Source organism: Cricetulus griseus, chromosome 3 (genome assembly GCF_003668045.3).
Source record: "Cricetulus griseus strain 17A/GY chromosome 3, alternate assembly CriGri-PICRH-1.0, whole genome shotgun sequence".
NCBI lineage: Eukaryota > Metazoa > Chordata > Mammalia > Rodentia > Cricetidae > Cricetulus > Cricetulus griseus.
Window position 1 is genome coordinate 52,533,738 of NC_048596.1, and position 20,260 is coordinate 52,553,997.

General features: G+C 51.2%; 3 protein-coding genes across 6 annotated transcripts; 2 read left to right on the plus strand and 1 right to left on the minus strand.

The window, feature by feature from the left end:
- The first annotated feature begins 586 nt into the window (after nt 1–586).
- Esrra (estrogen related receptor alpha) lies at nt 587–15,540 on the plus strand. 4 transcript variants are annotated; one of them, XM_027408453.2, is made up of 7 exons: nt 587–778; nt 1,991–2,327; nt 12,119–12,235; nt 12,376–12,504; nt 13,455–13,622; nt 13,716–13,985; nt 14,518–15,540. In XM_027408453.2, exons 2-7 carry the CDS (start codon nt 2,003–2,005, stop codon nt 14,775–14,777), a joined length of 1,269 nt encoding a protein of 422 aa, XP_027264254.1. In that variant the 5' UTR covers nt 587–778; nt 1,991–2,002; the 3' UTR covers nt 14,778–15,540. The 4 variants fall into 4 exon arrangements, with proteins under 4 accessions (XP_027264254.1, XP_027264255.1, XP_027264256.1 ...); XM_027408454.2 differs by lacking the exon at nt 587–778 and adding an exon at nt 853–984; XM_027408455.2 differs by lacking the exon at nt 587–778 and adding an exon at nt 1,048–1,191.
- Nucleotides 15,541–15,574: 34 nt separating this feature from the next.
- On the minus strand, nt 15,575–16,699 carry Trmt112 (tRNA methyltransferase subunit 11-2). Its single transcript, XM_027408458.2, has 4 exons — nt 16,236–16,699; nt 16,048–16,149; nt 15,842–15,931; nt 15,575–15,762 (listed from the first exon to the last, which is right to left on the minus strand). The coding sequence occupies exons 1-4, from the start codon at nt 16,365–16,367 to the stop codon at nt 15,655–15,657; spliced, it is 432 nt and encodes a 143-aa protein (XP_027264259.1). The 5' UTR covers nt 16,368–16,699; the 3' UTR covers nt 15,575–15,654.
- A 120-nt stretch (nt 16,700–16,819) lies between these two features.
- On the plus strand, nt 16,820–19,759 carry Prdx5 (peroxiredoxin 5). Its single transcript, XM_027408457.2, has 6 exons — nt 16,820–17,053; nt 18,343–18,477; nt 18,801–18,932; nt 19,209–19,247; nt 19,363–19,424; nt 19,505–19,759. The coding sequence occupies exons 1-6, from the start codon at nt 16,886–16,888 to the stop codon at nt 19,608–19,610; spliced, it is 642 nt and encodes a 213-aa protein (XP_027264258.1). The 5' UTR covers nt 16,820–16,885; the 3' UTR covers nt 19,611–19,759.
- The last annotated feature ends 501 nt before the right edge of the window (nt 19,760–20,260 follow it).

The window sequence follows — 20,260 nt, forward strand, 5'->3', positions numbered from 1 at the left end:
CGTGAGGCGGACGCACGTGGCCCCGCCTTTTCCCGTGACCTTCATTCGGTCACCGCAGTGACCTTGAGTTTTCTCCGCCCGCATCTCACTAGTACTACCTTCCAGGAACTCACAAACCAGGGATACTTCATGTTTTAGGTCTGCCTCTCCTACCCGAGGGTCCGCAGGTGTGCTGGTCTAACAAGTCAGTGTCAAGTGTTCCATCAACACGGGGGGGGGGGGCGGGAGAGCCCCGTTACGCCCCACCCCTTATTATGCATATGCAGACACACCCCGCCCCTCATTTACATACACGTTCACAGCCTGCAGAGCCCACTGAGCTGCTACGCCCACTCCTATAGGGTGGAGCACCGCCCACCGCCGTGACGCTAGAGCGCTTCGGCTCCTCCCTGCTCGGGCTCCGAGTCCTTGTGCCTCGCCTAGGCTCAGGCCCCGCCCCCGGGGCGGCCGCGCACGCGTGTGTGTCACTAAAGCCCGCCCACTAGCCTCCGGGTACGCAGGCGCCGCCCGCTTCCCTCGGATGATTAGCATAAAGCACCTGGCTCCGCCCCCTGCTTTGCATGCGCACCCCGACCCCGCCTCCGCTGTCAGCTGGAGGAAGCGGAGTAGGAAGCGGCCGCGATGTCCTTTTGTGTCCTACAAGCAGCCAGCGGCGCCGCCGAGTGAGGGGGACGCAGCGCGGCGGGGCGGCGCGGCCGGAGGAGGCGGCCCCTGCTCATCCCGGCGCTCCGGGCCGCTCGGCCCCCATGCCTGCCCGCCAGCCCTGTCGGAGCCCCAGGTCCGGGGCGGAGGGGAGCGCTGCCGCGGGGGCGGGCGCGGCAGGGGCCATGTGCGAGCGCCGGCGGGGGGCGGGTTGCGGGCGGGGTCGCGCCCGGTGCAGTGGCCGGGTCAGGACCGCTCTTGGCCCTGGGTTATTCTCCGGCCTCGGAGAGAGCCTCTGGGCAACGCTGAGCTCGACCCTTGAGCATTGCGGGAGTCTTCGGGGTGGGCTGGGGTTGGAAGGGGCCCTAAAGGCCACGTGGGGGCGCTTGCAGGGGCTTTGGGCCACTCTTCTCTCTGGGTCATAGGTCATCGCAGCGCGGGGGAGAACTTCTTCCTTGTCGCCTCTTCTTACTTCCTGATAACCTGATAGAAGTCCCCCGCGGGTAGTGGGGGAGGGGGAGACAAGTAACTTCAGGCAACTTCCCATAGGTGTGCGCAGGTTGAGGAGGGTGGCCCGGGAGGGGGCCGCCCCGGAGGTCGTGGGAGGTGGTGGACTCTGCAGCAGCTGGAGTGTAAGAATGAACCGTGCAAGGCCTGGGGTGCAAAAGAGGTGGAGCCGCGCCCTACGCGGCGTGGCTGGACTGGGCTTGCTAAGGCAGGAGGGGGTGGCGTGTCAGAGGTGAGAGGTTCTCTCACAGGAATCTGGAGTGAGAAGAGTGTGTGATTATAAGACTCGAGCGTGAGTTTGCTTATTGAGTGTGTCCTTTTGCTGGGAGTATGAGAACTGACTGGTTAAAGGCCATGTGTGAGTGTGAAGGTCCTCAGGAAAGAGTGAGCATGTGTGGACATGGGGAAACTCCTGAGAGAGTGGCTACCCCCACCCCCACCCCCCACCCCCGTCGTGTTCCTAAGTATGCTCTTGAATACTCAATACCTAAATGGAGCCCTCCCAACATCTGGAAGAACTGGGGAGAGGTATTATGTTTAGGGGTTGAGAGTTGCCTACAGGTTGAGATTACCCTGCTTCCTGGCTTGGGTGGGAGCTAGACTTGCCAAGCCTCTCCCAGGTTCCCAAGAGGAGGGACCTGCTGTCAGTTAACTGGCCCCAGAGGCTCTGGAGACTCTGTTCCCATGGTGACAGCTGGGGGCCCTCTTCTTGGGCAGCCCTTCCTTGGACTCTGCCTCCTCCCTCTCCTTGGCTGAGCCTGGAAGCTTGGCCTAGGCCCTTGTGTTGCCCAACCCATGTGGCAGAGTGCCTCTCTGTGACCCTGATGGTCTTTCCCTGCAGGTGACCAGCATCATGTCCAGCCAGGTGGTGGGCATCGAGCCTCTCTACATCAAGGCAGAGCCAGCCAGCCCTGACAGTCCAAAGGGTTCCTCAGAGACTGAGACTGAACCCCCAGTGACCCTGGCCCCAGGTCCAGCTCCAGCCCGCTGCCTTCCAGGGCACAAGGAGGAGGAGGATGGGGAGGGGGCAGGGTCTGGTGAGCAGGGCAGTGGCAAGCTAGTGCTCAGCTCTCTGCCCAAACGCCTCTGCCTTGTCTGTGGGGACGTGGCTTCCGGCTACCACTATGGTGTGGCATCCTGTGAGGCCTGCAAAGCCTTCTTCAAGAGGACCATCCAGGGTGAGCCCCTACCCCTCATCCCCTGCTTCTGTGCCCTTTGCCCTGTACTCTTTGGTCCTGGCACCTTCCAATAGTGCTGGTACAGTGATGTATGCAGAAGGCCCTGAGCCTGACTGGTGCTGCTTGAGGCTGGCAGCCTGGAGTTTGAATATCCTTGTATTTACCAGGGACATCTTTTTTTTTTTTTTTTTCTTAAAGACATGGCTGAGGATGTAGCTGAGTTAGTAGAGTGCTTGCAAGGAGGCTCTAGGTTCTGCCCGCATCACTGTATAACCAGGTGTTGCATATCTAAAATCTCAGCACTTTGGAGATAACTAGGAGAATCAGAAATTCAAGGTCATCATTAACTACTAGTAACTTCAATTAGTAAGTTGAAAGTCAGCTTTGACTATGTGAAACTCTAACTCAAAAAAGAAAAGAAAAGCCATTAGCATAGATCACTGGATTGGATTGGAATGAGATATAAGCAAGGATAAGATGCAGGTTCCTGCATCTGTCATAAAATTTTGCCTCCACCCCCTTCTCTGTAGCAGCCCTGGCTGTCCTGGAACTTGATTTGTAGACCAGGCTGGCCTTGAACTCAGAGATCTGCCTGCCTCTGCCTCCCCAGTGCTGGGATTAAAAGTGTGCGCCACCACACCCTGCTTTCCTGGCTTTCTTATTGCCTCTAGTAGGTGCCTACTTATCCCCAGTACATCACAGAATTCCTTTTTTATGGGTAACTGATAAAGGTTTGTTATGTTTTAGTATCTTGCTTTAAAGAGATAAACTTCTGCTGGGCAGTGGTGGCCCATGCCCTAAATCCTAGCACTCTATGAGTTCGTGGAGAGTTCCTGTACTAAAAAACCCAAAAAGAAAAAAGGATAGGCTTGTCCACTCTTCAGTCAGTAATGTTTCTTTTCCTCACCCAGGAGAACATGTCAGCATGAGGACATGAGGAAGAAATTGATGTGAGCATTCTCTGGGGCAGGCCTCTTATGTTTTTATCCCACCATTGGTTACTTTAGCACTTTAACATGTATAATTTACAATTTTTTGTTTTGTTTTGTTTTGTTTTTCATGACAGGATTTCTCTGTAGCTTTGGAGCCTGTCCTGGAACTCTCTTTGAAGACCAGACTGGCCTCGAACTCACAGAGATCCACCTGCCTCTGCCTCCCGAGTGCTGGGATTAAAGGCATACACCACCACCACCTGGCTTTACAAAAAAATTTTTGAGACATTATCTTATTAAGTAGTTGGCCTGGAACTCAACGTTCCAGGCTGGCCTAGAACTCTCTATCCTTTTGCCTGAGCCTCCCAGGAGTGCTGTAGTTATAGGCAAACCCCACTGCAACTAATTTTTTAAAAAATTCTTTAGCATGTATTTATTTTGTGTGTGAGTGTGTGCATACACTTAAACCAGTGTATGTGTGTGGAAATCAGAGGATAACTGTGGGAGTAGGCTCTTGACTTCCACCGTATAGGACCGGGGATTAAACTCAGGGCATCAGGTTTGGCAGCAAGTACCCTTACCTACTGAATCATCTTGACAGCCCTCAACTGGTTTTTGAACACTTTTTTTTGAATGTTTATCCTGTGCTTTGTACTGTCCCCTTTTACCTTCAGGATCTCAGCCCCTTATTGCAACCCTATGGAAAATGGTCAGTAGTGTTGAGATTAAAGCACTGGGAGGCTTTCGTAGCTATTCAGATCTTTCAAGTAGAAAAGGACACTCTGGTATTACCTGAGCTCTTACACTCCAGACTGCTGCCTCTGTGTATCACTAGTAACTGGACTTTGAACTACTGATAGTGACATTCCAGTGAGGTGTGTTGTGAGGATTTTGTTGTTGTTTTAAGACAGGGTCTCATTGTGTAATCCTGGCTGGCCTGCAACTCACCCTGTAGACCAGGCTGGTCTTAGATTCACAGAGATCCGCCTGCTTCTGCCTCCAGAATATTGTGACTAAAGGCGTTAATGTACTGCCATGTTGATTCCAGTTAGTCTAAAACTGCTCCTTCTCTCTCTCTCTCTCTCTCTCTCTCTCTCTCTCTCTCTCTCTCTCTCTCTCTCTCTCTGGTTCTTCAATGAACACAGGGTCTCACTATGTAGACCAGGCTGGTGTCAAACTCACAGAGATCCACTTGTTCCTGCCTTTTGAGTGCTGGGATTAAAGGTGTGTGCCACCATGCTCAGCTCCATTCATGTTTTTTCAGCTTTCCTTTTGTTGTATGATTTTGGGGGGATGGGGTGAGGGAGGTTGCTAGTGATGGAATCCGGGGCCCTGGGAATGCTAAGCATACACTGCATCAGTGAGCTACATTCCAGCCTCAAGTATGTTTTGTTTGTTTGTTTGTTTGTTTGTTTTTTTAACCATGCTAACTTTACAGTTAGGAAAACTGAAGGCTCACAAATATTAGGAGTAGGAAGTACAGTTGGACAGTGGTGGTGAACACCTTTAATCCCAGCCCTCTGGGGGCAGAAGAAAGCAGATCTCTAAATTCAAGGCCAGCCAGGACTATACAATGAGACCCGTCTCATTTGAAAAACAAACAAGGGCTAGGAAGCACCTGAGATCACAGTTGATATTCAGGAGACAGAGGCAGGTGGATGGATCTCTCTTAAGTCTGAGGTCAGCCTGATCTACATAGCTGAGTTCCAGGGAAGCCAGACCTGTATAGTTAGAGACCCAGTCTCAAAATAAACACATAAATAAGTAAATAAACCACAGATGGCAAGGCCCGATAGTCCTTGCTTTATTTTTCTTTCTTAAGTATGGTCTTGCTGTGTAGCCCAGGCTGGCTTCCATCTTGAGATTCTCCTCCCTTGGCCTTCGAAGTGTTGGAATACAGGTGCATGCTATAGTGCTCAGATTGTCTCTTGCTCTTTACCCCCCTGGCCTATGTTCCAGACACCGCTGAGACTGGAGAGGGGAAACTAACTTGGTCAGAACTGTCCTCTTTGTTTTATAGCATGTGTTGGAAGGCAAGGAACAGGCATGTGCTAAGGGCCTGTCAGGATCAGGACTGGAGGGCTTCCCTGAGGGGGCATCTTGAGCTGGGCATAGCAGCCCGGCTGGGTATAGGAGGAGAGAAGCATGAAAGGCCTGCTGACTGCTTGTGTGATTTGTGACTTGGTTCTTGGAACAGCCCTGTGATGCTGAGGGGGCCACTGGTACCTAATACACATCAGGCCTTGTGACTAGCTTTGGGGAACTGGAGCTGACAGTAAATAAATTGTGAGAGAGCACACAGGGCAAGCTGTTCACAAAGGCATTCATCTAATCCCAGCATTTGAGAGGCTGAGGCAAAATGATTTTGAGTTTAAGGTGAACCTGGGCTATACAGCAAGACAGTGTCTTCTTTCCTGGTGTGGTAGCACATGCCTGTGATTTTAGCATTTGGAAGGGGAGGCAGGAGGATTAAGGTTCAAGATTATCCTTCACTTTGTTAGACCCCCAGAAAACTCAGGTATCTGGGGTCCCAGGCCACGACTGTGGTCACCCCAATAACCAGATGGATTCGAGAGCTTGCTGCAAACTGCATGAGGCTTTATTGTAATTTAAGGAGCTAACCCCATGTTAGCTCGGGTCTTTCACCCACCCGCCATGGCGGATGGCTCGCAAAAGACTCTGAGAAGCCACAGGACAGAGATCTTATAGGGCAGTGTAAGGGGAGTGTCTAGGGGTACGCACAGGCTCACTATTGGTGTGCCTCCAGCCTTGGAAGGATTGCCTTGTGTTGATTGGCCAACTGGTTGTTATGGCCCATAGGCCCTCCCAGGGTGGTTGCTCTGCTTTGCATCATTGCTGTGTGCTTGTTCGTAAAGTACAGCCAGGGTTGTAAAGCATAGTGCCACCAGCTAACTTGTGATTGGTTCCTTGTCACCAGGCAGGCATCTGACTTTCTAGTGTCCAGGACAAGGTCATACAAGCACGTGTGGGAGCTGGTCCCTTCATTCCCCCATTTTCTTTTTTGGAAATTCCAGTCATGGAATTGCTGTCTCTCTAGCGCCCCCATCAGGGAGTGATAGATATTGGCATCCCCATGCAAGGGAGTCCCTCCTGACTTAGCATTTTAACCAGGGAAAATGGGCGGCGAATTCTTTCCCAAGCTACTTCCTGCTGACTTTGGGATGAAGTTAGGGACCCCAGAAGGTTGAAATGCTAGTCAAAAGCAAAAAAGGAATTTAGGCAATGGGGAATCCATCAGGGGCTTTTGGCAGACTTTGTTGCAGAGACGGGGTGTCCACATCAGCTGGACTGGTTCACATCCACAGCAAGTCCAGGGCTTGCAGTCTACTTAGAACAGCCTGTAGTCAGCAACTGATACTCAGATGTCTGCCAGAAGCAGAAACCTGTTTAAGACATGTTTAAACTAGGAACAGAGGTTAAAACTTATTTACTGAAGCCCACAGTGCAGAAAAAGCAGATATCTGGATATCTGTTCAAACAGCAGGAACATATTTATAACTTTGAGTCCTAGAAAAAACTACAGATTTGGGCTATAAGCATGTACATTTTTCTTCTGTCCAGAGAGCCAGGTATGGATTAGACAGAGGTGCCTTTGGCCTGATGAAAAGCCCTTTAAGTTTGTACTCCGCTAACATGTTAACTATAGTCTATATTGGATCTGACTGTCTAATGCTGCCAAGTTGACAACCATTAATATTTCAGAGATCTGAGAAGGGTATATTTTATCCGAATCTACTAAAAAGTGACAGAAGCCAGTTCATATACAGTTAGCCAAACCCAAGTTTCTCCATTACCGTTGGAGGCAGCTGTCTCAAAGAACAGCAATCTTCGTCAGGCCTATAAGGTAAGAGGTTTTTTTTCCTCTCTGTGGAAGAGGGACATGGAAAAGACTGACCTTGTTTTGTCTAGGCAAAGGGGGTGCAATCAATTTTCCAGTGCCCAGCAGCTTTGTCCACAGTCTCGGCTAGGTCCTGGCAGGTATCACATCTGAGCATCTCGCTCACTGGTCCAGGTGCAGGAACTGAGGTGCCTCATAATCTTCTTTGGAGACTTTGGGTCACTGTCAGGATCTGGCAGTCTGTCTGATATTATAAACTTATAACAATTTAAATGCCATATTCCGAAGATCTCTGAAGCATTAGAAGTCTGTTTGTCTGTTTTAGTTACTTGCCTTAAGCACACAGGAAGCATACAGGTGGCTAAGTAAGGTCTTATTTCTGTTATTAATTTCCAGCCTGACTGTAACTGGTTTTAACTTAGTAAAATATTTGAAACTTAGCACAGCTGAATTTAAGACTGCATAGGGTTATCTTATAGTCCTTAAACGGTAGCTATATGTACACATTTTAGCTGCTTGCTCAAATGAGACAGGGTTTTTATGTGGCTTTGGACCCTGTCCTGGAATTCGATCTGCCGGACCAGGCAGGTCTTGAATTCATAAAGATCCATCTGTTTCTGCCTCCCCAGTGCTGGGATTAAAGGCATATGCCACCAACACCCTAAATTTAAAGGTGTGTGCCACCAACGCCCTAAACTTAACTTCTGAAAACATAAAATGTAACATCTTATAATAGATTAGCAGCCTTTATAAAACAAGAACTTTACATTGTCAGGCTTTGCTTAAAAATGATTCTAAATTGAAGCTCTTTAAGTACAAACATTAATAAAAACAAACATTTAAAAAACTGGTTTTAAAAAGAAATTTAAATTCCCTTAATGTCTTTCTGTAATATATAGAAGCATTAACATTTTAAATCTTAACTGAAAAACTTGTTTCTAAGATGGCACCTCTAATTCCCATGCGGTCACCTTTAGTCAAGATGGCGGTTTAAGTATCCTTTTTTCAACTTCAGCAAAATGGCTGCCAGTCAGTCATGTGACCAGTTTGCCATGTGGCTGGCTACAAAATGGCCATAACTTGCACCATTTGTTTAGCTACATGCTTGTAACAGAACTTAGGTTATACCAGGAAACAGAACATTTTAAAACAAGTATACATAAGTTACTTGAGAAATAAACAGAACTTTTAAAACAGAATTAGCTTAATATGGTTAAAATTTTAACTTATATTACCATTTTTAAAATTTACTATTTGTAGACATGAGAAACCATAACAGTTTACAGTTTACATTTTTCTCCGACTTGTAACAACCTTTTCTCTGACCTTCGACAACTTGCTTTAACTCTCTATAACTTTATATACCTTTAGTTCATTCCTCTGATTTTCTTAGACATTCTTAGACAAATTTCCTTTTTCCTTTCTCTCTTTATTATTTAAGTCTCCTACATTTTCCCTCATTTCTCAGTCAACATAAAAATTTTTATCAAAGTCCCTTTTTATGGTTCTTAATAACTTTAAGGCCATCTTTTTTTTAGAAGTCCGGATCAGGCCAGATAAGTTCATACGCCCCAGCTCCATGTGCTCAAGGCAGAGAGACCTGGGGTGGGGGTGCTGCTAGTAACCCCAGACCCTTGGCCAATGCAGGGGTGGGAAACCCTTCCCCCATACTATGTGTGTGGAACAAAGAGAAGGCTGGGCAGCCAGGCAGATGGCGGCCTTGCAGCCATGTTCCCTCAGAGCAGGGAAACTCTCGCAGCAGGCAGCAATGATGATAACACAGAATAGACAGGAAAGAACAGATGCCAACCCAATTCGCCGGCGCCGCTTATAAGGCAATGGCGCCGGGAAGACGGGTGGCAGAACCCGGCGGCTAAATCACTGCTAACTGAGGAGGATCCAAGTCCTTGGCCTCTGTTCGTACCTCCTGGGTGTCCTCAGCGCAGCAGTCTGTCCTCTGGGCGCATCTGCCGATCACAATTGAGGTGGCGCCACATGCTCAGAGCATCAAGAAAAGACCCCTGACCCATGCATGCCATGTGCGTGGGCAGTAGGGACAGAAAGAGATGTTTAACACAGACTAGGGTCCTATTCGGAATTTCAGATGGCTAGCCCCATGGAGATCAACTTGGTTCGAAACCAAGTCTCCCCTATAGATTTCGGAAGGCTGCCGCCCGAACCTCCGCCTTAAACAATTCTTGTAGGCCTACTCACAGATGTCGCCAGAAACCCCAACATAGGACCTCCACATCCACAAAATTAACAGAAATAGTAAAATTGACACACAAGCAGGCGGTTAGAGCGTGGGCTGCAACAGATCAGATAACAGATAACAAACCTGTTGCTCAACTGTTCAGTCACCCAGCCCATTCCAATCCTCCAGGCTTAACAGACACCAACAGCAAAAACAGGACAGACATCAGACAGGACAAACCTCACGGCAAAGAAATGGTGCCCCAAACCAAAATTACAAACAACCCTTGGACTTTCGTCCAGGGCGGGACTTCAGGGTCTAAACAACATGTCTGTTCCCCCCTGAGGTCCAAATTACAAATTCACAAGTACAAGTACAAGTCCTTCGCAGGTACAGATCAAATTCAAGTGGCACCAAACGAACAAAAAACAAGCAAACATATAACATTGAACATATAAGTTGCGAGCTTGAATCATCTTGCCTCCAAGATCGAATCCACTCAGGTGAGGGGTGGTCACAAATCTCGGACAAGCCCCCAAATGTTAGACCCCCCCAGAAAACTCAGGTATCTGGGGTCCCAGGCCACGACCGCGGTCGCCCCAATCACCAGGCGGATTCGAGAGCTTGCTGCAAACTGCATGAGGCTTTATTGTAATTTAAGGAGCTAACCCCATGTTAGCTCGGGTCTTTCACCCACCCGCCATGGCGGATGGCTCGCAAAAGACTCTGAGAAGCCACAGGACAGAGATCTTATAGGGCAGTATTTGGGGGTGTCTAGGGGTATGCACAGGCTTACTATTGGTGTGCCTTGGAGGGATTGCCCTGTGTTGATTGGCCAACTGGTTGTTATGGCCCATAGGCCCTCCCAGGGTGGTTGCTCTGCTTTGCATCATTGCTGTGTGCTTGTTCGTAAAGTATAGCCAGGGTCGTAAAGCATAGTGCCACCAGCTAACTTCTGATTGGTTCCTTGTCACGAGGCAGGCATCTGACTTTCTAGTGTCCAGGACAAGGTCATACAAGCACGTGTTCGGCCGCTATGACTGCCGAAAGGGGAGCTGGTCCCTTCAACTTCATAGTGAGTTAAGAGGCCAGCCTGGGCTACATTTGATATATATATATATATATATATATATATATATATAATATATATATATTTTTTTTTTTTTTTTTTTTTTTTTTGAGGAAATGGCACATTTGGTAAAGTGTTTGCTGTCCAAACAAGAAGATCTGAATTGGATGCTTGGTACATACATACAAGCCAGATGCTGGGAGGCAGCAACAGGAGGATTTGGGATTCTCTAGTTGAGTCGGTGAGCTCCAGGTTCAGTGAGAGGCCTTGTTTCAAAATGTAAGGTGTAAGTCAGGCCTGCTGGGTACACCTTTATTCCAGTGCTCAGGAGACCGAGGTTGAGGCCAGCCTTGTCTATCTATTGAATTTAAAACCAACTAGGAGTACATAGTGAGACCCTGTCTCAGGAAAAAAAAAAGTTGAGAACCATTGATGGAGACACCTTACATGAACCCAGGCTTCCACATGCATATCCACAAAAACTAAAAAACAAAACAGCCAGGTGTAGTGGCTTATGCCCATGAGACTGAGGCAGAAGGATTGTTGCAAATTCAAGACTAGGCTGGGCCATGGTGTGAAACTGTCTCAAAAAAAAAAAAAAAGACAAAAAAAACAAAACAAACATAAAAAAAAAACGAGCTGAAAGCCACAGGGTAACTGAGCACACATGTTATGTATCAGATGGTGTTAAGAACTTTGGGTTTCTGCAGGCCAGAAGTAGCTGCAAAGAGGGATTTGTCACAGGGTGCTCAGGAAAGGCCTCCAAGGTGATAGGAGGTAAGGGAGCATATGTGGCTGGTGGGACCAGAGCTCCAGGCAAGGAACAGCTGGCCCTGTCTGAGGAGCATGCAGTACAGAACTGAATTATAAGACAAAGGAGCTAGACTGAGAGAACCTTGGGCTTATACACAAGAGAATTCAGTGGGGGAATTTGATCAGAGAAGAGGGACAGGATCCCTCAGGCTTCTATGCAGGGAACAGACAGTGGGAGGCCAGTGATCCATGATGGTGGCAGGTCAGGATGGAAGCTGCAGGCAGGAGCTGGGCTCTGGTGGGCAAGAAGGTGAAACTCCCAACGCTGCCAGTGGGTTGAGAGAAAGGGAAGATGCTACTTAGGTTTCTTGAGCAATGGAAGGTGGTTGCAGACTTGGCAGGTGAGGTGGGGGACTGGAGGACCCTTGGGGTGCCCTGGGGCTGCTGGACATGTGCATCTAGGGCACAGTGCTGTTCAGACTAGAGCTGCAAACCTGAAAGTGTGGGAGATGGGGAGAATGAGGTAGGACAGCCCTGGGGGATGTATCAGTTTGCTATACAGAAACCATAGAGCTGCCAGAGGGCAGGAGGACCAGGAGATCCTGTCCTAGAAGCAAAGGAAGACAGCATTGGAGGGTTTCTAGGAGTAGAAAACAATGCTTTAGGCAAAGGAGTTGAGGATTCAGTGGAGCCTTGGATTTAGCCTGGAGGTCGCTGTGGCCCTTGACAGCAAATGAGGACATTGCAGCCCAGCAGCATGGTTTTAGGGCAAACATACAGCTTGACCTCCAGGGCCTGGCCTCATCCAAGCAGGGTTCCCCCAGCCTAGTAGCTGTCCTCTGCCCTGCTCATGGAATCCTGCTCTCCCTTTCCTCCTCGTACCCCCAGACTGGTGCTTGCTGGGGTGAGTCAGGGTTCTTCTGTCATCTGGGCCCCCTCTGGGCTCTGGGAGGCCGCCACTGGAGCCCTGCCTCTTCCTGGCAGGGAGCATCGAGTACAGCTGTCCGGCCTCCAATGAGTGTGAGATCACCAAGCGGAGACGCAAGGCCTGTCAGGCTTGCCGCTTCACCAAGTGCCTGCGGGTGGGCATGCTCAAGGAGGGTGAGCACTGGGCAGTGCCTGGCTGAGATGGGGGTGGTCCAGTGGGCTGGGTGGAAGCCTGGGGAGAAGGTGTGTTTGGGGGGCGGTAGGGCTCTGGGGAGCGGGTGTTTTATGGACATAGTCTGGTCTTAAAATTCAAGGCGTGCGTCTGGACCGTGTCCGAGGTGGGCGACAGAAGTACAAGCGGCGGCCAGAGGTGGACCCATTGCCTTTCCCAGGCCCCTTCCCTGCTGGTCCTCTGGCAGTAGCTGGAGGCCCCCGGAAGACAGGTGAGATCCTGGGTTCCTAAGCTTTGGGGTGGTGGTGGGACAGCTACTACAGACGTCTGTTTGGTTTCCTTACATGCCCTAGGACCCAGGTCTTATCTTCTCTCATTTCTCTCCAAGAAATAATTACAAAAATATCTTCACTGGCCAAGGAAACAGCTCAGGCTTTAGAGGAGTATTTGTCTAGCATGCATGAAACCCTGGGTTTGATCCTTCGCACTGCTTCATAGGTCAGGTGCCCAAGTAGAAGGGTTTGTATTGCAGTGACAAAACACCATGACCAAAGCCACTTGGGAGGACAGGGTTTGTTTCAGTTTACAGCTCAGGCCACACTCCATCACTGAGAGAAATAGGGCAGGAACTCAAGGCAGGAGCTGATACAGAGGCCACAGAACACTGCTGACTGGCTTAATATCTTGGCTTGCTCAGCCTGCTCCCCCACCCCCACCTCAGCCTGCTTTGTTACACAACTCAGGCCTACCTGCCCAGGAATGACACCCCCCTCAGTAGATGAGGCTCTTTCACCCCAATCATAATCAAGAAGATGCCCTACAGACTTGCCTATGGCCAATCTTAATGGAGGCATTTTCTCAATTAAGATTCCCTATTCAAAAAAAAAAAAAAAATTCCTCTTTCCAGATATGTGTGTCAAGTCAACAAAAACAAATCAGCAGGCTTTTTTTTTTTTCTCTCTCTTTTTTAAGTTGTTGGGGAAACTAGGGCCTACTAAATGTTAGACTGGGGCTGTATGCTAGCTACACCCAAGGCCCAGGGAAAAGTTTTCTAGTGCTCACAACCTTTCTCTGAGGAAGTGAGCAACTGTGTCTTCAGGGTTACCAGCAGCTCTCAAGGAAGGCCAGAGGGGAATGTCTGGGAAGACACTTGGCTCTGAGGGGCTTCAGAGGTCTGCCAGATCTGCATTCATGACTCTAGTTCTGCACCTGTCACTGTAGCCCCAGTGAATGCTCTGGTGTCTCATCTGCTGGTGGTTGAGCCTGAGAAGCTGTATGCCATGCCTGACCCAGCAAGCCCTGATGGACACCTCCCTGCTGTGGCCACTCTTTGCGACCTTTTTGATCGAGAGATAGTGGTCACCATCAGCTGGGCCAAGAGCATCCCAGGTAAAGGGCTTGGTGGTCAGGTCATCTCTGAACAGGCAGGCCATGTTTGTCTCTCCTGCATTCTTGACTGTCCTATTCCCCGCTGCCCTCCAGGCTTCTCCTCACTGTCACTGTCGGACCAGATGTCAGTACTACAGAGTGTGTGGATGGAGGTGCTGGTGCTGGGTGTGGCCCAGCGCTCACTGCCACTGCAGGATGAGCTGGCATTTGCTGAGGACCTGGTCTTGGATGAAGAAGGGGCCCGGGCAGCTGGTCTGGGGGATCTGGGGGCAGCCCTGCTGCAGCTGGTACGGCGACTGCAAGCCCTACGGCTGGAGCGGGAGGAGTATGTACTGCTGAAGGCTCTGGCCCTTGCCAATTCTGGTGAGTGTCCAGGGAAGGCACACACAGGTCTCCCCAAAAGGCTCTCCAATTGTCAATAGTGGTGGCACAGTCCCTTCTTATAGATAAGGAAAACTGAGGCTTAATTATTGAAAATAAGTAAGCTAAGGTCCTGAATTGTGCACAGGACTCTGAGCTCTAGTGCTGTGCTGACAAGGACATAGTGGAAGGGAAGGTGTGGAGGACAAGAGTGGCCACAGGTGAGAAAGGATGGGCCTGGCTCATTGACAGCAAATGAGGACATTGCAGCCCAGCAGCATGGTTTTAGGGCAAACATACAGCTTGACCTCCAGAGCCTGGCCTCATCCAAGCAGGGTTCCCCCAGCCTAGTAGCTGTCCTCTGCCCTGCTCATGGAATCCTGCTCTCCCTTTCCTCCTCGTACCCCCAGACTGGTGCTTGCCTGGGGGTGACAGAGAGCAGTGAGCGTATTATTCCTGTGCAGCAGCACCCAGACAGATGCGAATGCTGCCTTTTTCCGTGTCCCCTTAACCAATGGGTCTCTCCACTCCTTAGACTCTGTGCATATTGAAGACGCTGAGGCTGTGGAGCAGCTGCGAGAAGCCCTGCATGAGGCCCTGCTGGAGTATGAAGCTGGCCGGGCTGGCCCTGGAGGGGGTGCTGAGCGGAGGCGCGCAGGCAGGCTGCTGCTCACACTGCCACTCCTCCGCCAGACAGCAGGCAAAGTCCTGGCGCATTTCTACGGGGTGAAGCTGGAGGGCAAGGTGCCCATGCACAAGCTGTTTCTGGAAATGCTCGAGGCCATGATGGACTAGGCAAGGGGTGGGCAGGATGGGCGGCTGGCAGGGTCTGCCCAGCACGGGTGTCAGCCCCAACGGGGCAAAGCTGGAGTCTGGGCAGGGCCACAGCCTGCTGGCAGGGCCAGGGCAATGCCATCCGCCCCTGGGAGTAGGCTTCATGCCCTCCCCTCCCCCCTCCGGGGAGTTGTCAGAAGCCAGGAAAGTGAATGCCCGGGTGTGGGCACAGTGCTGCCCCTTGCAAGCCATAATGTACCCCCAAGAGCGTAGGGGGCCTTGCGGAAGCCATAGGGGGCTGCAGGGGATGTGTGGGAGGCAGAAACTGATCTCAGGGAGGGAAGGGAATGGAGGCCACAGTCTCCCAGTGGGTGATGCTTTTGCTGCTGCTTAATCCGACCCCCTCTCCAAAGCAGAGGGGGTGTGGAAAGCAAAGGCCCCTGTCCCCTTCGCTCCTCTCCTCATTCGCATTGGGCATTAGTGCCCCCCCCTTGAAGCAATAACTCCAAGCAGGCTCCAGCCCCTGGACCCCTGGGGTGGCCAGGGCCTCCCATCAGCTCCCACCTCAAGGGGTGGGGGACAGCACTGCCTCTATGCCCTGCAGAGCAATAACACTATATTTATTTTTGGGTTTGGCCAGGGAGGTGCAGGGCCATGGGGCAAGCTGGGGGCCCAGAGCCCTTGGCTGTACAGAGACTCTATTTTAATGTATATTTGCTGCAAAGAGAAACCGCTTTTGGTTTTGAACCTTTAATGAGAAAAAAAAATATACTATGGAGCTCAAGTACATGGTGGTTGGTGAGTCACTGGGGGCGAGATCGGGTTCACACATGACATATTTAATTAACAGACTAATACACACGGCTGATACACACGGTACAAATGGTGGTTAGCAAGTTTATGTTTCAGTTTCTTCGTCATTCAGCAACATATTGGGGATCCCGCGGCTGATGGGGAAAAGACGGCCCGACTCCGGGCATTGCAGGGTGCCCTCCAGCACATCAACCTGTGGGGGAGCAGGACAAAGCTGAGCACCGGCAGCCTCCGAGTAGGAGCGCTTAGCAGGGGACAGGCAGGGTTCTCACCTCAAGCAACACGTGGTGCATCTTCCTCAAAAACGTCTCGTCGTGCTCATAGCCTTCGGTCGGCTCTTTGGGAACCTCGGCCAGGTTTAACTGTGGAAAAGAGGCTTACGTGGTCACCGGGCATACAAACTTCATTCCGCCCTGGCAGGGAAGAGTGCAGGAGCCCGAGTCCGCCCCCGGGGTGACCGAAGGGGCGGGATCCTCACAGTGTCCGCCGCCTGCACAAGCGCCGCCCACTCCACTTTGGGGATCATCCGCGCCACGAAATCAGGGTTGAACTCCACCGGGTTGATGCGGACCTCGGTGGCCTGCGGGGCGGAAAGGTTTAGCAAGGTAGTCGGGCCCCGGTGTCTTTATCCCGGGCTACAAGGGCGAAAGACCCTCATGCAAGTACCTGCAGCCGCAGCGGGAAGCCACGCGTGCCCACGCCCCGCACGTGCGAGCTCAGGAGATTGTGGGTGAGCAGTTTCATGTTGCCACTCGGGAGCTCGCGAGGCCGGAACCGGAAGGAGCGCACACTTCTCATACCACTTCCGCTGTTGAAGCCGTTGGACACTCCGCCGGACCGGAAGTGGTGAACTTGCTGGAACTTCTGGGGTTTTGCGGCAGCAAAGGGATGGGAAAGACTGAGCTGGGTCAAGTCCTAATACCGGAAGCGTTTCTCAGGGAGATCACAACGGCGTGCGCCGAGCCCCGCTCACTGTCAAGCGCACGCACAATGCAAATCATATGCAAAGCAGGTGCATTGCGGGTCTCTCGATGAGTGTAAAACAGGCACATTTGGGACTTAGCTAGATTAGACCCCGACCCCTGTTTGCGGTTCAAGGTCAGAAACAGTTACATCGGTAAACTGAGCACCTCTTTTTTGCATGCAAATAAGGCGCGCGACCCCTGCAAGCCCCGCCGCGTCATAGAGCGTCACGGCTCAGCCCCTATAAATCGGCGTGGTAGGTGCAGCTAGCTGGTGTGGGCGGAGCGGATTCGGCACCCGCCTCCGGTGGGCAGATCCAGCGGCGTGCTGGGGGCTGCGGTAACGGGGCGGGCATGCTACAACCTGGAAAACGAGTCCTAGGCGGCACTGCCGGCCCGGTACTCCGCGCAGCGGCTACCTGGACGTGGCAGGCAGGCAAAGCAGGCCGGGAAGCAGCAGGGTGGGAGCGTAGCGGGGACCGCAGCTTCAGCAGCGCCTCGGTGGCTATGGCCCGGATCAAGGTGACCGGTCCCAACTCTCCTGGGTACACCCTGTAGCGGCTCTTTGGGTTCCACGCGGGGTCGCGGGCTGTCCTTGACGCTTTCTTCCTGTCATGCTTTCTGCAAGACCCCCCCCTCGCTGCTGCTCCTCCCCTGGACATTACTTGAGCCTCCCTGTGTCATTAACTGTGCGATGTCCAGGGACAGGTCCCCACCATTTCAAGTCACCGAATGCTATGTCATTTTCCACGTTCTTGAAATATCTCCTTCTCTGAGTGGCCGATTTTCAAACCCCTTATACCCCTCTTCAAAGCCCCAGCCCTTTTGAAAAAAGAGCTGTGGTCTCTTGGAGACCGGGATCTGTTTTTCCCATCGCTGTCTTCCCTCTGTGAATGTTTCCCCACCTTCTGTTTGGTCTTTCCAGAAGCTTCTTGAACCTACCCCCTCTCCTGTCCTTGAACTTTATCCTTCCTTCATTTCTCTCTTTCTCTCTTTCTCTCTCTCTCTCTCTCTCTCTTTCTTTCTTTCTTTCTTTCTTTCTTTCTTTCTTTCTTTCTTTCTTTCAACGGTCTCACTGACTGACCTGGAACTTGGTGTGTAGTCCAGACTGGCCTCAGACTCTTAAGAGATCTGCCTGTCTTTGCTTCCCTAGTATTGGGATTAAAGGCCCTTTCTTTTTTAAAAACACTTTTTAGTATGTATTTAGGTGTGTATTTGGGAACACGCATGTATGCACGTGGAGGTCAGAGGACAAGTTTCTCAGGATCAGTTCTGTCTTTCTATCATGTGAGTTATGGGGAGAGAATCCAGGCGGTTAGGTTTGGTGCCTTTACTTGCTGACCCCTGCCTCCCTTTTGTTTCCTCCTGTGGATGCAGGAAGCCTCCAGGTAGATTGACACTCCCCACCTACCCTGAGAGCCTGAACACTTGGGCTTGGGCTTCCCATTGTGTGGACAGGATTTTCTCCATCCCTGTTGCCAGGAGCTTTCTCAACCCTAAACACAGTCCTGTGTAATCCTCTCTGTGCATTGATCCATCTTGGGTGACTCGTTTACACAGTATTGCGACACTTGTGGAGGACTCTTCCTTTCTCTCTTGCCACCAACTGGCCTTAAGCAAAGCCAGGCTTCCTTGAAGCTTGTCATATGTGGGGCGGCTGGGAGATGGGGAGGTCAGAGGTGACTCCTGGAAACTGACAAGGGTCCCTTTCTCTACTGGGTGTCAGCACCAGCTCCATCAAGATCTGTCTGCCTGGATGTGGTTTCCTGGGCCTGCCTTTGCCCCCTTTTACCCTGGGGTCTTGTCTCCAGGTGGGAGATGCCATCCCCTCAGTGGAGGTGTTTGAAAGGGAGCCTGGCAAGAAGGTGAACCTGGCGGAGCTGTTCAAAGGCAAGAAAGGTGTGCTGTTTGGAGTTCCTGGGGCATTTACACCTGGCTGTTCTAAGGTGAGGTTTCTTTCCAGGACCAGGAGCATGGGAGAAAAAGACCCCAGTTAAATCTAACACCTCTGATTGGTGCTGCTGGTGGAAGTACTGAGACTTTACTTGGGATTTGTGCTAATGAGACAAAGGTTTTGCCCATGGCAATTTCATGTTCTTGACCACAGATATTTAGGTTCAAGCTTCCTAGTAGCCAAGGCGAAAAGGAAATGATACATTTCACACTGGTTTCCTTAACCTAATCAGAGGTAGCAGAGAATAGAAAACTAAAGAGCAGGCTCAGGAACACCAACAGCTATCTTTCTTTTGACCCTTTGTTTTCCTCTTAGACCCACCTGCCTGGGTTTGTGGAGCAAGCCGAGGCTCTGAAGGCCAAGGGAGTGCAGGTGTTGGCATGTCTGAGTGTTAATGATGTCTTTGTGACTGAAGAGTGGGGTCGAGCCCACAAGGCAGAAGGCAAGGTGAGGTGTGGGGCCTGTGAGGGGTCAGGCTCAGGTAGGTGTCCTTGTTTTCTCATTACATTTTGTTACTTATCTTATGTGTGGGGTGGGAACTCATGCCGTGGTGCTCAAGTGGAGGTCGGAGGGTAACCTGTGAGACTTGGTTCTCTCTTTCTGCCATGAGAGGTCTTAGGTATTGAACTCAGGTTGTCAGGCTTGGCAGCAAGCACCTGTACTCACTGAGCCAACTCTTTGGCACTGGAGGTCTCCTAGTGACATTTACTCTGTGTCCCTCAGGTTCGGCTCCTGGCTGACCCCACTGGGGCCTTTGGGAAGGTGAGTGTGCCATCCTTCCCTCAACCTGCAGTTGGTCCTTGAGGGATGTGTTATGTGGGGAGCAGCCCCTGTCCTGTCTGGGGGCTCTTGACACACGTCTCTGCCTGTCTTCTAGGAGACAGACTTACTACTAGATGATTCTTTGGTGTCTCTCTTTGGGAATCGCCGGCTGAAGAGGTAAAGTGGACGAATCCCCCATTGGCACTAGGGGCTCTGGCAACTGGCTCAGCTTGTGCAGCTGCAACTCTTTTCCGCAGGTTCTCCATGGTGATAGACAATGGCGTAGTGAAGGCACTGAATGTGGAGCCAGATGGCACAGGCCTCACCTGCAGCCTGGCCCCCAACATCATCTCACAACTCTGAGGCTCTGGCCGGATGAAGTCCTCTGCCCCTCCCATCTTCCCTCCTACCCAGGAGGTCCAGCACCTCCTCACCTTGGGCCACTTAAATGGAACCTTGACCATATTTCTGCAATAAACAGTCTGATTTGTGTCTTTGCCTCTGGCATGGAATTGTCTGCTTTGTCCTTGCTCTTGGTGTAGCTACAGTTGGAGCCGAGGTCATTGGCAGGGGTTTATGGGAGAAAGTGGAGGACAGCCAGAGCAGGTTTCTGGAATCATCCTCTAAGCCAGCCTGGAAGCTGAGGGGAAGCCAGGATTGGCTTTGCTTGGTGCATCCTAAGACAGCTGGTGCTTGGTCGAGGAGCTGGCTGATTCCATTTACTCTTGACACACAGGGCAGGAAGCTTGGCTTCGGGACTTCCACTTAGCAGACTCCAGTTCCTCTAGGAGTATCTTTGGTACTGGCCAGGCTTTGGCAGAGTACACAATACCAGGCTCAGTACAGGAGACTTCTGAGGGAGGAGCCTTGAAGACAGATTGCCATTGGTGAGAGGGAATGAGGGACCAAGAGCCAGGGGCACTTGTAAATAGGGCATGGGGCCTCGGGAGATGCAGACCCTGCTCCTGGCCCTTGGAATCCATGTTCAGGTGAGCAGGGGGTGGCTGGGAAGC